Source organism: Caloenas nicobarica, chromosome 8, assembly GCF_036013445.1.
Source record: "Caloenas nicobarica isolate bCalNic1 chromosome 8, bCalNic1.hap1, whole genome shotgun sequence".
Classification (NCBI taxonomy): Eukaryota; Metazoa; Chordata; class Aves; order Columbiformes; family Columbidae; genus Caloenas; species Caloenas nicobarica.
This window is the reverse complement of record NC_088252.1, coordinates 13,872,218-13,885,858: the sequence shown is the minus strand read 5'-3', so window position 1 is coordinate 13,885,858 and position 13,641 is coordinate 13,872,218. Positions and strand designations below refer to the sequence as shown.

The window sequence follows — 13,641 nt, the reverse complement described above, 5'->3', positions numbered from 1 at the left end:
TTTCCTCCGCAGAGACATTTTTTTCGTAACCTAGGATCGATTTTAACCTATGCCTTTTTGGGAACTGCCATCTCCTGCGTTGTCATAGGGTAAGTACATGCATGCTGCTATTATTGCTGCAGTCATTATTAGTGCTTGGTGGTTTTTTCAATTAAAAACTGAAGTGTAAAAATAATTGTGGACCCTTCACAACTTGTGGAACAGATAAAGTAATTCCTTATCAGGGAATGCTGAGATGGAAAAGGCAAAACTCTTGGATAGTACAAACTGTCCAGGGCATTCAGGAAAATGTGTCCTTCCTTTCCGCTCCATGACTGATGTAAGCATGAACTGCTTCCTACAACCCTGCAGCTTTAACCATCTGTTCTGAGAAACAGGACCATTCTCTCAAATGAAATTCCATGCCTCTAACCAGAATTCCTTCTAGAGGAGAGCAAGTCTTTAACAAAAAAAAGGGCTTTAAATCTCAAAAAGGGGAGGAAGACATACCTAGTAGCATATATGTAAAATACCTGGAGTAATTTCAAGGCTATGTGAAACTTTATAGTGGAAGATCATGCCAAAAGCCTCAGTCTGGCACTATGTGTGAATTTAGCCCGGATACATCTAAATGGCTTCTGCTGGAAAAGAGGAAGGGAAAAAAACAGAGGGGCAAAATATCTTGTTTTATTTCTGTACCTCCTTAGTGAAAAGTTCCTAATTTTCCTTCAAAATTTGCCTAATTAAAGAAAAAATTTGCTAGTCAGAAATGGATTATATATTTCCAGGCTGTCATGATGTGAAAATTTTGTTTGGTTAGCTCAATCAAAATTAAACAAACCATTTAAAAATCTTTTTGGATCTTAAAAGTGTGTGTGTTTTGCAATATTTATGAATACTACACAGACACTTCATCTTTCCCGTTCTGGGAAAATTCCTAGTGCAGGTGAAAACAAATGACCAGAGTTGGATTCTGCAGTGAGTGGGTATCTGTGCCTGCACAGAGCCTGACAGAGAAAAACCAAGCACTGTTCAGTTTAACCTCAGCATCACCGGGCATCCCGTGGCATTTCTGTGCTGCGGAGTCTGTGTGGTGTGTGGAGGTGGTGGAGCAGTGCTGCATGTCAGTGGGTAAGTCTTCCTGAGAGGCCTTGACCTTGCTGGGTTTGTGCAGAGTCAAAATGGGAAAAAGCCACAGAACTTTCTGGTGTTCAGGTTTTAGACTAGGAAGCACGCTGCATCTTGAGGGCTTACTTGAGGTCCTGGGCTGTAGAACTCTGAAATGTACCATTTAAATCTCTACATGATATGGAAAGATTTATGGAAACACTTCAGGTTTTGTGAGGGTGCTTGAATTTAAAACTGATCAAAATTCTGTACCTATAAGCAGCATTTTAAAATTACAGAAGCAATTATTTTTTTGTTTCTATATTTTCCATTTCTTTGTAATAGGCCTTTAAGTAAAGATGTATGCACTGCATCAAGGTATAAGCTCCTTGCTGGCATTATTATGAGATGGAAGTTTTTCCTTTAATGCCATTTTGATAATAGTAAAACACATGAATGACCTATAACTTAGAGTTCAATGATTTTAAAACTGTTCTTTTATAGGTATGTCATCATATCTGTCTTGACATCCTAGATTCCTAATAAACAAGTAGCTTAGTAAGCATAATGTACTTGAGGCACTGTGGCTATTAAATGTTCTGCAAGTTATGGTCACTCCAAATGTCAGGAAATTTTAAACTCCACAATGAAAAGCAACATTCAAAGTATGATCACCTTCTGTGCTGAAATACCAAGGAGTGTAAGCTCCGTATGTGGCTGTCTTCCCTCCGGGGGAGAAAAACTGCTGAATATCTATGGGCTAAGGAGAAAGAATACCTAAGATTTCAGACAAAATCTGTAACTCCAGGAGAAAATGTGCCATGTGTCTCACTTATTAGAGTAGAAAAACTTAATCTTGCTTTTCTTTCTGAAATTTTGCTTTCCTTGAGAAATGGCACCTCATCCTCTCACCTCTCCTATTGCTTGTTCTCCTCTGGAAAAGGATGTGAGGCAGAAAACTCTGGATCTTGGGGATCCTTCTTTTCTAATGGGGAATACATCTGGAGTTTTAAAGACCCAGAATATACAGAATTTCACAAAATGACAAAATTAAACAATCAGAACAATTTCCTGCTTGGGTACTTGGTGTCCCCACATTTAAACCTCCCTATTCATTTATTCGTGAGGCTCTACAGCTTGTGATAGAGCTCCAAAAGCACTTATCCATGTGAAAGAGAAACATCAGCATCACAGCACTGTCACTTGGAGGTGAATGCCTGCGCATAGATCCATGATGTTCACAGCTTGGACAGCTACACCACTCATTCTTTCCCCTGTTGTTTTTTTACACCTCTGTATGACCCTAGGTCTTGGACCTGATTCTTTTCATACCCATATGCAAATAGCACCCCAAAGGTTAGAATTATAAATTCAGTAAAAAATCTGCATTCTGATAACAGTTTGAGCTGAATGCTAGCACATTACTGAAGTAACAGTGGTTCTGGGTCTCATTCGGACTCTTCCTCTGCTTCTTCTCACTTGTTTTAGCCATTGACCATTTCTCTCCTGTAAAGCAATTGCTAACAGCTCTGTGAGACTGCAGAAAAGCAATAGGGCTGTCCATCCCAGTGATGCTCTTAAACATGCATTTGGTTTATGTGCTCTGACATGTGTCATTGCCCTTTGTAAGTGGAAAATGCCAGAGCAGCTTCGATAAGCTTGTTAAAACAAACATTATATCTTGAGTCTAGCCTAAATTCCAAATACTGTCATTCCTAGGAAAAATCATTCTCTCTGAGGCCTTCTCTGACACAGGGTGGGCAGTCCCTTGCTGTTAACAGACTACTTGAATTTCACAGACTCAGAGAATAATTTAGGTTGGAAGCAATGTCTGGATGCCTGCAGTAACTGGCTTCAAATTTAAATCCAGTTCTTCAAGGCCCTGTCCAGCTGAGTTTTGAGTATCTCAAAGAATGTAGATTCCACTGGTTCTCTGGGAAACCTGTTCCAGTCTTTAACCACCCTCACTACAAAGGCTGTTTTTTTGTATATCCGACTGGGATTTCCCTTGCTTCACCTGGTAACCATTGCCCTGTAACCATCCTTTCACTATGCATCCCTCAGAAGGTGGCTTCATGTTCTCTATAACCACCTGTTAGCTGAAGACGGCAGTTACCTCCCCTCCTAGTAACAAGAGAAAGCTGAGCTGCTTTTCTACAGGCTGGGGTAACTCATCCCTTTATCTCTCCTCAGACATCACGCCTGTCAGCCCCCTAATTATCTTGGTAGTTCTCTGCTGGACTGTCTCCTATCAGTCTTGTCCATGGGGTCCAAGACCGGACACATTATTCCAGATGCCACCTCACAAGTGCCATAAAGAAGAGCCTAATCACTTCTCTTGACTTGCTCCCATGAACACAACGTGGTTTGCAGTTGTCCTTCATAGCTGCAATTATGAAGTTCACTTCTGACCCAACTTGTATGCTCCAGGACTCCAGGGGTTTTCTGCACATCGCTCTCTGGCCAGTCACGCACCCATGTGACTGTTGCATGGATTTATTCCATCTTTGCAACATGTATCTGGATATTAGATGTGTACTGATGACTGACTGTGGGTTGAAGCAGCACTGAGCTGATGCTACCCAGTGAGCCTACGAAAACTGGGCTGCTGAAAAATTAAATGAACTTCCACCTCCGCTTGCTTTTTTTACCTTTTAGGAAGAAGCAGGAAGAAGGGCCTGACTTCAGCTTTTGCAAGGAACAGTTCTCTCTTGCCTTTGATTTTACTTTTAATAAACTGTGCTGATGGGATGCATCTTCCAGAATTCATGCCTGTGATAGATATTTTCAATTTTGACAGTGGAAGAGTGCTTAAGCATTTGGAAAAATCCTGATACTATAGTAACAATCTGTCAGAGCAACATATGAGGTGCTGAATGGCAGGGGGAGTAGAAAGATTTGCATTTTTTGCCCTCTTGAAATCATCCTGACTTCTTAGATCAGCATTCTCGGTGCCGTCCAAGGCCAAGATGCCTATGCAAAAGAGCGATGACTTCATAAAGTTGTCCTTATCTGTGATTTTTTATTCAGTTTCACTTGGATTCTCTCGAAATGCAATGCCAAAACCACATTTTAGATACTCAGAATGCAGCATGTTTGCAGTCATTCATATTTTTCCAGCTTGCCTTCTACATTTGGCAAGGCCTGATTTTTCTGAAATTTAAAGCTCTGTGAATGTGCAACTCAAATAGCAAACTTATTTGCAGACAACTTAGGCCAAGTTTGATCAGTCTGTGTGGCTGCAGTGAGAATTTTGCTTGAATAAAGCTGAGAGAAAAAATAGAATTTGGATCAGAAAAAAATAGAGTAATTGTAGTTTCAAGACAGTGAAGTTATGAAATACAAACAGCTGATAATGCTGGTGTTAGGAAGAGTCATTCCAAGATGATCATTGTTTCAAGCAGAAAGATGTAGGTGCTTATATAAGCTACTCAGTTTGCATGACCTTCTCTGGCTGGAGAGGTGGGACTTCCCCATATTCCAGTTAGAGCCAAAGTTGCTTTGTTTGGTCTGATTAATTCCAGTACAAGTCTACGAGTGCATGGATGCTTGCTTTAGAAGAAGCATATCAGCTTGTTTTGTGGTAAACAGTGCTTAAAAGTGAACTTCTAATTAAAAAACCAACCAAACAAAAAACCCCACATAGAATCAAAATATTCATTTTGTGCATCTGTGTTTAACTGCAGTGACTAACAGTTTGGACAAAGAAGTATCTTCTGACATTTAAATGAAAGTGTAAGGGATAAGTCATCATACTTGATTCTCATAGGCAGTCAAGAATTCTTTCCCTTGCCATTCCTCACTGTTCTACAAATGAATATTCGAATGCTTGTTGCATGTGATCACTAAAAGCTCAAAATAGAATAGAATTTTCTAAATTCTTTCTTTCAAAAACTGAATCTTAGATTTTTTTTTAAAACCAGATCATTTTTTAAAAATATAGGCATGCACATATATTAATACAAATTTATAACAGATAAGGAAAGAAACATCAAGAAATACAAAATACTACTCCAGATATTTTTGAAGGAAAAAAAAAGGCATAAGATTGAGGTTTCCATCATAACCTTTCTATGAAAGTAGACATTTTCCTTTCAAATGTCTCTGGTATCGATATTCCATCAGCTTGTGAAAATGTTTTTTCTTTACTCTTACCTATGCACTTTTAACAGCCCCTCTTTGTGCCTCCTAAAGGAGGAAGCAATGGGCTGGATCAATAATAGCATTGCAAAAAAGCAGCAGTAGCAAGAAATGTTCAACTACATGGGCATGATGCATCTTGACTTAACTACACAGTCAAAGATTTAGTTCTCTCATCAGTTCACCTATCCAAACGTACTTCTAAAGATTAAGAAACAAATTCCTTCCACTGGCTTACCACTTAGACTATTTACAATTAACCATTTTTGGTACAGAAAACAGCCTTTCAGAAAAACCAAAAAAGTTACTCTATGTGTGTGTGTGTATGTATTCATTTCCTCCTGAAAAGTTAGTTATTTTACAGCCTTCATCTCAACTACAAGTAGCTTGCTCTGGCCTCGTAGAAACAGGAGATACGACTATTGATTTTGATATATTGATATACTGATATATTGACAAAGTCCCAGCGGACACAGGTTCCCTCTCTCACTAAGCACGTGGCAGCACTCGCCTGAGGGGTTCATGATGCAATAGTTATGTTTGCTGAACACTGCATGACTCTGGGGTGGGTTTTTTTTCATAGATATTTTGGTAGTTTGGCAAATGTTAGATTGAATTTAGTTCGGCTACGGGCATGTTCTATATCACTTTCTGACTGAAGCTTGATGGAACATACGAATAGTGTCTGCTGATGTGAAATGGTATAGAGCTTATAATCTAACTATTCTTTGTCATTTGAGGGCTATGGATAAACTTTACAACTTGGAAAATACATACTTGTAGCTACGTGTTGCAGTGGAGCAAACCCAAATGTTCAGCTTAAATCTACTGTACAGTGCTATGGGATTCTTCTGGATTTTGGAAACTGTTTCTGCAAGTAAAAATGGGGCCAGGTTAAGGGTAACAGAAAAAAATATCCTTGTTACTGAGCCCTGCATAAACTAGGCAAATATCTTTACGAGTATTATCTGCTGCTACACGAACTACACTCTTGCCTTCCTAGATGATCACATTTGTATTAATTCACAATTAGTTCCTGTACAAGTAGTATTTTTTTTCTAATTAAAATATTTTTTCTACCGCCTGTTCCCACCAAATCATGCAAAAAACCTCAGGGCCATCTTTCCTACACAGGCCAGCTGTAAATAGCAAATGCTTCACCTCCCCACAAGAAAACATAAAAGCTTTATTTTTGGTACAAACAGAAACTGGTGAGGGGGAGTGTTAAAGTATCTTGGTGCTGTAGAGATTAACCGAGGGAGAAAAAGGGAAAAGTTATATATAGGCCATTTGCCCTCCCCAGTGATGAAGCCCCCTGAAATCAGATGTGTGTCTTTAATGATTTCTGTTTATCTTTTGAAGTCAGATATTCAGCCTATGACTGGATATAAAAACAAAACTAGTAAGCAGACATTCATTTGAATGTAGTATAACTTTTGTAAGCATATAATACCTGTGTTGGTACTCTTTTTGGATTTTTTGGCTGCCTTCCTGTCCCATTTTGGTGCAAATGTGGGTGTTTTCTTTGTCATGAGGCAGTATTCCACCATTTTTGCATTGACTTGAGGAAACTCAACATGCACTCACAGCTCAGTGCCCCAGCGTGGTCACTTTGATTCTTTGGTCAGTCCAAATCAAAAAGAATTCTGTTGCTGTCTGTGGAGTTGCAAACTGCAACTCACAGCTGCAGTTGCAAGGGGTAGTTCTCGCTTATCACTTTTGTTTAAAGATGTTTGGTGAATCTGAAATGGGTTAGTAAAGTATGAGTTTAGAGAAGCGTGGAAGTATACTCTTGCTCTGATATCTGGGTGTAGGAATTTTGCAGAGAGAGTGAAAAAAAAGAAGAGGCTTTCTCTTAAGCAATTCTTAGAGAGTTCTGGCAGTCCTAAAAGTTATAAAGTAGTGAAAAAAAGCCTCTCATTTGCATGACTTGTCAAGTTATGGATAATAAGCTGTGTTAAATCAAGACACTGATATAAAATAGTGTTTCCCAGGCCACTAACACCCACACAGAGCTGGAAGTTCTTCCAAGATGCATTCAAGTATGTGTGTTGCTGTGAGTTCAGTCAGAATTTGTAGCTCTTTCGCAATAAACATCTGACGTTGTTTATTGCAGCAGAGTTGATCATGCAGGAAACACAATTTTTCTTCTCATAAACAGATGTGGTGAACAGCAGGGTATAATTATTTGTATCTTCTAGAAGAACTCCTCAGCATACTAAGGATATTGAAAGAATTGTATTACGGCAAACACTAAAGGTGTGGGACTGCAGAGACAAACAGAACCTGGAATACTAGGAGACTCATCCAAAATCAAGTAGATTATTTATTTGGTATTTGATACCAGTATGTTCTCCAGGAATCCAGGAAAAAAACCAAACCAAAACAAAACAAAACAAAAAAACCCCAGAGGAATGGGTGAATTGTTTGTAAAGTGCTTGGCACTGCTTCAGGGTGAAAGGTGTAACAGAAATTTAAAACAGAGGAGGAAAACCCTGTTCTACTTCAGTAGCATGGATCTACCTGCAACCTTTAGTCTCTTCAAACTGACCAGTTACTGATAAATGGATAAAATGTTGACCAGCAGTTGGAAGTGTACAGGCAGTAGCTCATTGGTGTGCTTGATTTCGAGCAAAAAGGGAGAGGGTGACACAGATCTCCTGCCTGTTACCTTGAAAAATTCATAATAAGCCAACTCAAAAGATGCTTTGTTCACCCACCCACCACCATTTTACAAATCCCTCTTCTGAACCAGTTGATCAAATAGTATGCTTGCGTCTGATAAATCTTTTATGGAGCGTAACTGCTATTAGGCTGAAATGTTTTATAAACACACCTGCTTTCATGATGGCTCTGGGACAGTTGCTACACTCAGTGGAGACAGAACCTACAATAGCTGGTCTGATCAGATAGTCAGATTCTCCACTGTGACAGATGACATTTAAATAGTATACAGAGCTTTTCTTCAGTTCCTGGTTGTTAAGATGACAATGAAGCATCTAAGATTTTTCACTAGCCTTGCTGTCCTCTTAATACTTTCTGCCTGAGAAGACCTCCATTACATTTGACTCCATAAGATACATTTGACTATGTTGGACAAATTGATAGACATAAATTGTAATTTAAAAAAGGTCTGACTTGATAGAAGCAAAATTTTTTTCACTATGAGGACAGTCAAACATTGGAACAGGTTGTCCAGAGATGCTGTGCAATCCCCATCCTTGGAGGTTTTCAAGACCTAAGTGGCTAAAGCCCTGAGCACTCTGGTTTGATCTCATGGCTGACCCTGCTTTGAGCAAGGGTTTGGACTAGAGATGTCCTGTGGTCCCTTCCAACCTAAGTTAGTCTACAGTTCTGTGATGCTATAAACAACATACATTACAGCAGAACATACTCTGCGCCTAGTCCATTCCTTTCAGACATTTTGTACTTTCAACTTTTCTACCACTTTTTCTTTTGATTCAATTACCTTAGTCCACATCATTCCATACCCAACAATTCATTTCCCAGGCAGTTTTCCTTTCTCATCGTCTTTTTATTGAAGTATAGAGTTTGCAATAAAAAAGCTTACTGAAGAAAAATGACTGGGATTATTTCAGTTCCTGCTGCAGCAAGGACTTTATACATGAAGATGGCTCTTAAAATGCTAATGAGCCTCTGTTCATAGCCAGCTCCATACCTTAAGGAAAAGTCACTTTCATTTCTGTAACATACTGACTGGGCATTTCCTTGCTCTTTGCACCATCACCTCTCCCAGCAAACCACCCTCCCTGTGAAGCTTAGCGGTAACCAAAAGTAACATTTCGTGTTAAAAGACCATAATCTCCACTCCTTTTTGACCTCTCCCTTACTGGGAGCATGAGTGCTTTTGGATCGCTTTTATCTGTTACGTGGTATTTATGTGCACGCTGCAAATTTTGAGCAGGATGATGTCACTGGTTAAAAAAAAAAAAAAAAAAGCCAAACAAACAAAAATCCACATAAACCACAAACCTGCTCTGTAAAAAGACAATGACTAATAATGAAACTCTGCAACAAGAATGTAAGGTCCTACACAGACACACTGACTGACCTAGATACTGCACCACTCATGCCTTTTTGTAGCCTGCTTATGTTGTACTACTGCTGTTACCCAGATCGAAAAAGAAATACAAAATATTTTTTTAATTGTTCACCTGCCTTTCACCCATCCTTACAACCCCCTCAGTGGTGAACATAAGGAAAGACTCGTTTTGCTGAGGAATAGGGATTATTTTCAGAGTTCTGTTAGCCTAATTGATTTAATCCAAGTGAGACTGCACATGAAAACATTAGGTGTGTTCCCTGAGAGTGATCTTCATTTATTTAATTTTGGGAGAGGAAAGCGTGTGTGTTTATGTAATCTCTGTGGAACCTGAATAACATAAAATGAAATTCAGAAAGCAGAGGAACCTATCTGATGTTGTTCAGTCCTCTTGCAAATCATGTTATCTGGTTTATGCAGTTGCCTTCTATTGTTCATCAGGATATGGATACAGCTGATTTCAGTTTATCTTCCTTCAACCAGTGTTCTGAATGAGACTGCCCTTCACCACTCTTTTGTCACAGTCATCAAATAATTTAGGGTGGAATTGACCTCAGGTTCAGTCCCCTGACGAAAACAAGGCTAACCTCAAAAGTCAGAGCAGGTTACTCTGAGCCTTGTCTGGTCAAGTTTTGAATGCACCTCAGTATCCATCTCTGAGGAGCATCATTAGGAACCAAGTGCTAGCTGGATTTCAAACCGATGTTCATTACTTTTTGAGCCCAGCAGGAGAGTGGTTTTCCACCAACAAGTCCTTCTATGGTGAGTGACTTGATTTAACCAGATTTCGGTGATCTTCCTTTAATGCTATGTCATCTGGCCCATACAGAAATCCCCTATCTGTCCTCTAGCATAGCATTGCTAGCTGTCTAACCTGCCTGCTATGCAGACCTTCTCATTCAGAGGTGTTAAAATACTTTTAAGTTTGGGTTGACTTCTAGGAAACAGAATATTGTTCTCATTTTAGATTTGGAAAAATGCACTTGCTGACAGGTGAAGGGATGGGACTGTTCACACAGTGCCAGTAGCAGAGTTGGGAGGCGACTCCAAAGCCCCATGCCCTGCCCTGATCCCCGCGCTGTGATACGCCATGTGCTGTACAGCTGGGAGGGTCTGAAACGCACCACCGTTCAGGTGGCTCAAAAATTCATGTACAGGGAAAGCGAGTGTGGCCTCGGTGAGGCCGGCATCAAAGGGCAGAGCCAGAGCCAGCCGGCTGGCAGATGTAGCTGGATTACTCAGAATCTGCTTTCCTGCCCAAATCACAATCCCGTTTTGGCATCTTTCCAAAACAGCCCTCGGCTGTGGCCAAAAGGAACATTTGTGTTTCATCCTGAGTCAGGCAGTCAGTGCAAGAGCCTTACTCACGGTTTTATGAAGACGCTGAATGGTCCTATTTTGCCGTTGAACTTTGCCGTATGTTTAACGTGCAGCACGTGTGGCTGTGCTGCTTGCGAGCCCTTGCTCTGCTCCAGGCACAGCCCACCCAGGAGAAAAAACGCATCGTAACTACTTCTAAAATACGAACAGACAATGAGAGAAGCCGCAAATGGAAGTATTTACCGATAGCATCCCGTACTGCAGTGAGAGAAGGATTACAACAGCGCACATCGGGCGCACGGTTCCGCTCCAGCGGCAGCCAGCAGGTGGCGCCCGCGCTCTGCCCACGCCGTGTCCGCCGGGCCGGGCCGGGGCCGGTTTAAGGCGCTGCTCAGCTGGGCGCGACTTAACCGCAGCCCCGCGGCAGCCCGCCCTGCGCTCCGCCCGGCCCGGCACCGGGTGTCGCGTCTGTGTGGCGGGAGAAGGCGGCGAAGCGGTGGCTCAGAGCCCGGTGAGCGCCCCAGGCGCAGTGCCGCACGGCGTCCGCCGGGGTCAGGCTGGCGGGAGAACATTGGGACTGAGCCCGAGTTCAGGGCCGGGGGTTCCTGGGCACGGCCTGTGACCTGCGTGTGCGCGGCTGAGCAGGGAGAGTCGGCAGTCAAGCTGATCCAAAGGCAGATTTTGTGTTCGTTTTTAGATTGTTAAAGAAAAGCATTAAGGAGGAAAAGCAACATTTCATTTTATCTCAACAGTTTTTCAAATGCCTGGTTTCTACTTAGAGCTCTTCTCTAGGTCAGTGCTGGGGTCACCCGTCCACATGGTCGGCCAAGTTTGGGGGCATCCACATTCAGGATAACTGGAGTGAGGCAATGCTTCAGTTCCAAATTGGGAAGACCCAGTGCCAGCAATCTTGTTCACTGTGCGATGGGAACAGCTTCCAAAGTCTGCAGGAGCCAGGACACTCCTCTTTCCTCCAACTTCAAGCACTGGTTGTAAGGGTATCCTAGGAGTTACCCAACCCTTTACACATCACTCACTCTTCAAACACTGGTCTACCCAAGTATTCTGAACAACACGGTAAATAAGCAATTCTGATTAGCTATTATTAGAAAACTAGGGGTGTCATGGTCACAGTCTCTTAGCTAAAATTTTTGTCCAGTATGCCTAAATGTCAGAATGTTAAAAATCAGCCCGACTTTCAAATGTTTTCACTTAGTTTTCTAAGTATGGACTTAGTTACGGGAATCATGACACAATGATTTAAGGACATCACTAACAAAATGACATTAGTTATGGGAACGCATGCAGGATTGAATGTGACTCAGAAGCCTGAACTAGTTGTTACAACACGCTCCTAGTAAAAGGAATAGACTGCAAAACCCATTAACAGTTGCAGCCTCTCACTGGCAAATTGCAGCCTCATTAGAAATCTTGGCAAGATGACGGAGGTTTTACATTGCTGATCCTCTTGTTAGCCCCTCAAGTGTGTGAGTGAAGTGCTCTTTTGGGAGCAGTTTGTGGAAGTGAATGTTGTAAGTATATTTCCTTGATAGGCAAACAGATGCTCTCTGTCTTTGGGGCTATCAAACTGGTGCATTGACGAACACACAACTCACTTAAAAATAAATGGGAAGAGAAGGTAGTAGTTAAACCTGCCAAAAATTAAGATCTAATGATAATTACAAGGACATAAATTTTGTCATATTTTCCCAGTGAGCCAAGACACATAAAGTAACATAAAGTAACTTTCTCTCCCTGCAAAACTGTTTCTTCAATGATTTGTATGTTCTATAGAATTCTTATATATGACAAGGATGATGTATATAGATATATATTTTTTTAATGAAAGAAGAGATTAATTACATATTGACTTGCAATGCATTAACATTACTGTAGGGCAATATCAGCTGTTATCAGACAGGCAGTAGGTGATCCTGTTCGTATGCTCCACTAATACAAGAAATCTGCGTAACTAGGAATAGGTCTGCCACGAGTGTCCACAAGCACTCCCTCGTGTCGCTCACACCACAGTCTGGCTGAAAGCATGTGTGATGCATGTGTTAAAGGAGCATTATTATCTCCTAACTGTGCCTGGGAGGTAAGAAGGTAGCAAGACTTTTCGCCTGCTGGTAGAGCAATTGAGTAAGAGAAAAACAGAAACGAGTAACAAAGCCAGGATAACAAATGGATGTGCTATTAGAGTAGGAAAGGTGGTGTCATCAGCTGGTGGTCAAAGCGCGTTTTGAGGGAAGGGTACTTTTGGTTTCAGTGTTTGCCCTGAGAACAGGTGCCTGTTAGTAAAACGCGTAGGACTCAAATATATGTCCATGAGCGTTCAGGTCTGGCCAGGAGAAAACACTGCCTAATAGGACAGATAGCAACAGGCACCCAACGTTCACAAGCTATTCAGACTTCATTCCTTCACAGTATTCACCCTCATTCTCTGGCTGAATTGCCAGTTCGTAGGCTTTCAGTGCAGAGACAAACAGCCACTGGGTTCTGAAGGCAAAAGTATTCAATATAAGGTAAGGACAAAATCCATTTTTTTCTCATAGATTCTTTAAACCAGGCAGTTCTTTCCTTAGGCTGACCTGGGAGAGCTGTGGAGCACCCAGGCGGGCCACGTCCATACCAGTAGAGCACCCTGGGACCAGTTTTGACGTAGTTCCCAATAACTGACCACAACTGTTTTATGAAAGACAAACAGTTCCACAAAGCTTCTCAGATAATATTCCCCCTGATTAAAGAGCCTCAGAAGGGCTTCTCTGCTGAGGAGAAAAAAATCCACACCACGAGGTTAACTTGTCATGGGCTGTAAACAAGGCGTCTGTAGCCACACAGTTCAGAACTCTTTCTCCTCTGTGTTCCTCCTCTGTTCGTTAGGTACTGGCCTCTGGGTGGCTTCTGCTTTGAAGGCATTAATTATTCAAACTCTGCCTACATCTCTCTTTTCGACAACAACTAACCCCATTGTGTTACAAGGACAAAAACCTTTGGTAACAGTCAGGACAGATGGCTGAACCAGGCAACAC

At 41.4% G+C, this 13,641-nt stretch overlaps 1 protein-coding gene across 1 annotated transcript in view; it reads left to right on the top strand.

The window, feature by feature from the left end:
* SLC9A9 (solute carrier family 9 member A9) overlaps positions 1-13,641 on the top strand; it is a 197,091-nt gene that overhangs the window by 11,864 nt on the left and 171,586 nt on the right. Inside the window, exon 4 of the mRNA XM_065640255.1 lies at positions 13-89. Within this exon, the coding sequence (XP_065496327.1) occupies positions 13-89 (77 nt within the window). The remainder of the gene's footprint in view (positions 1-12; positions 90-13,641) is intronic.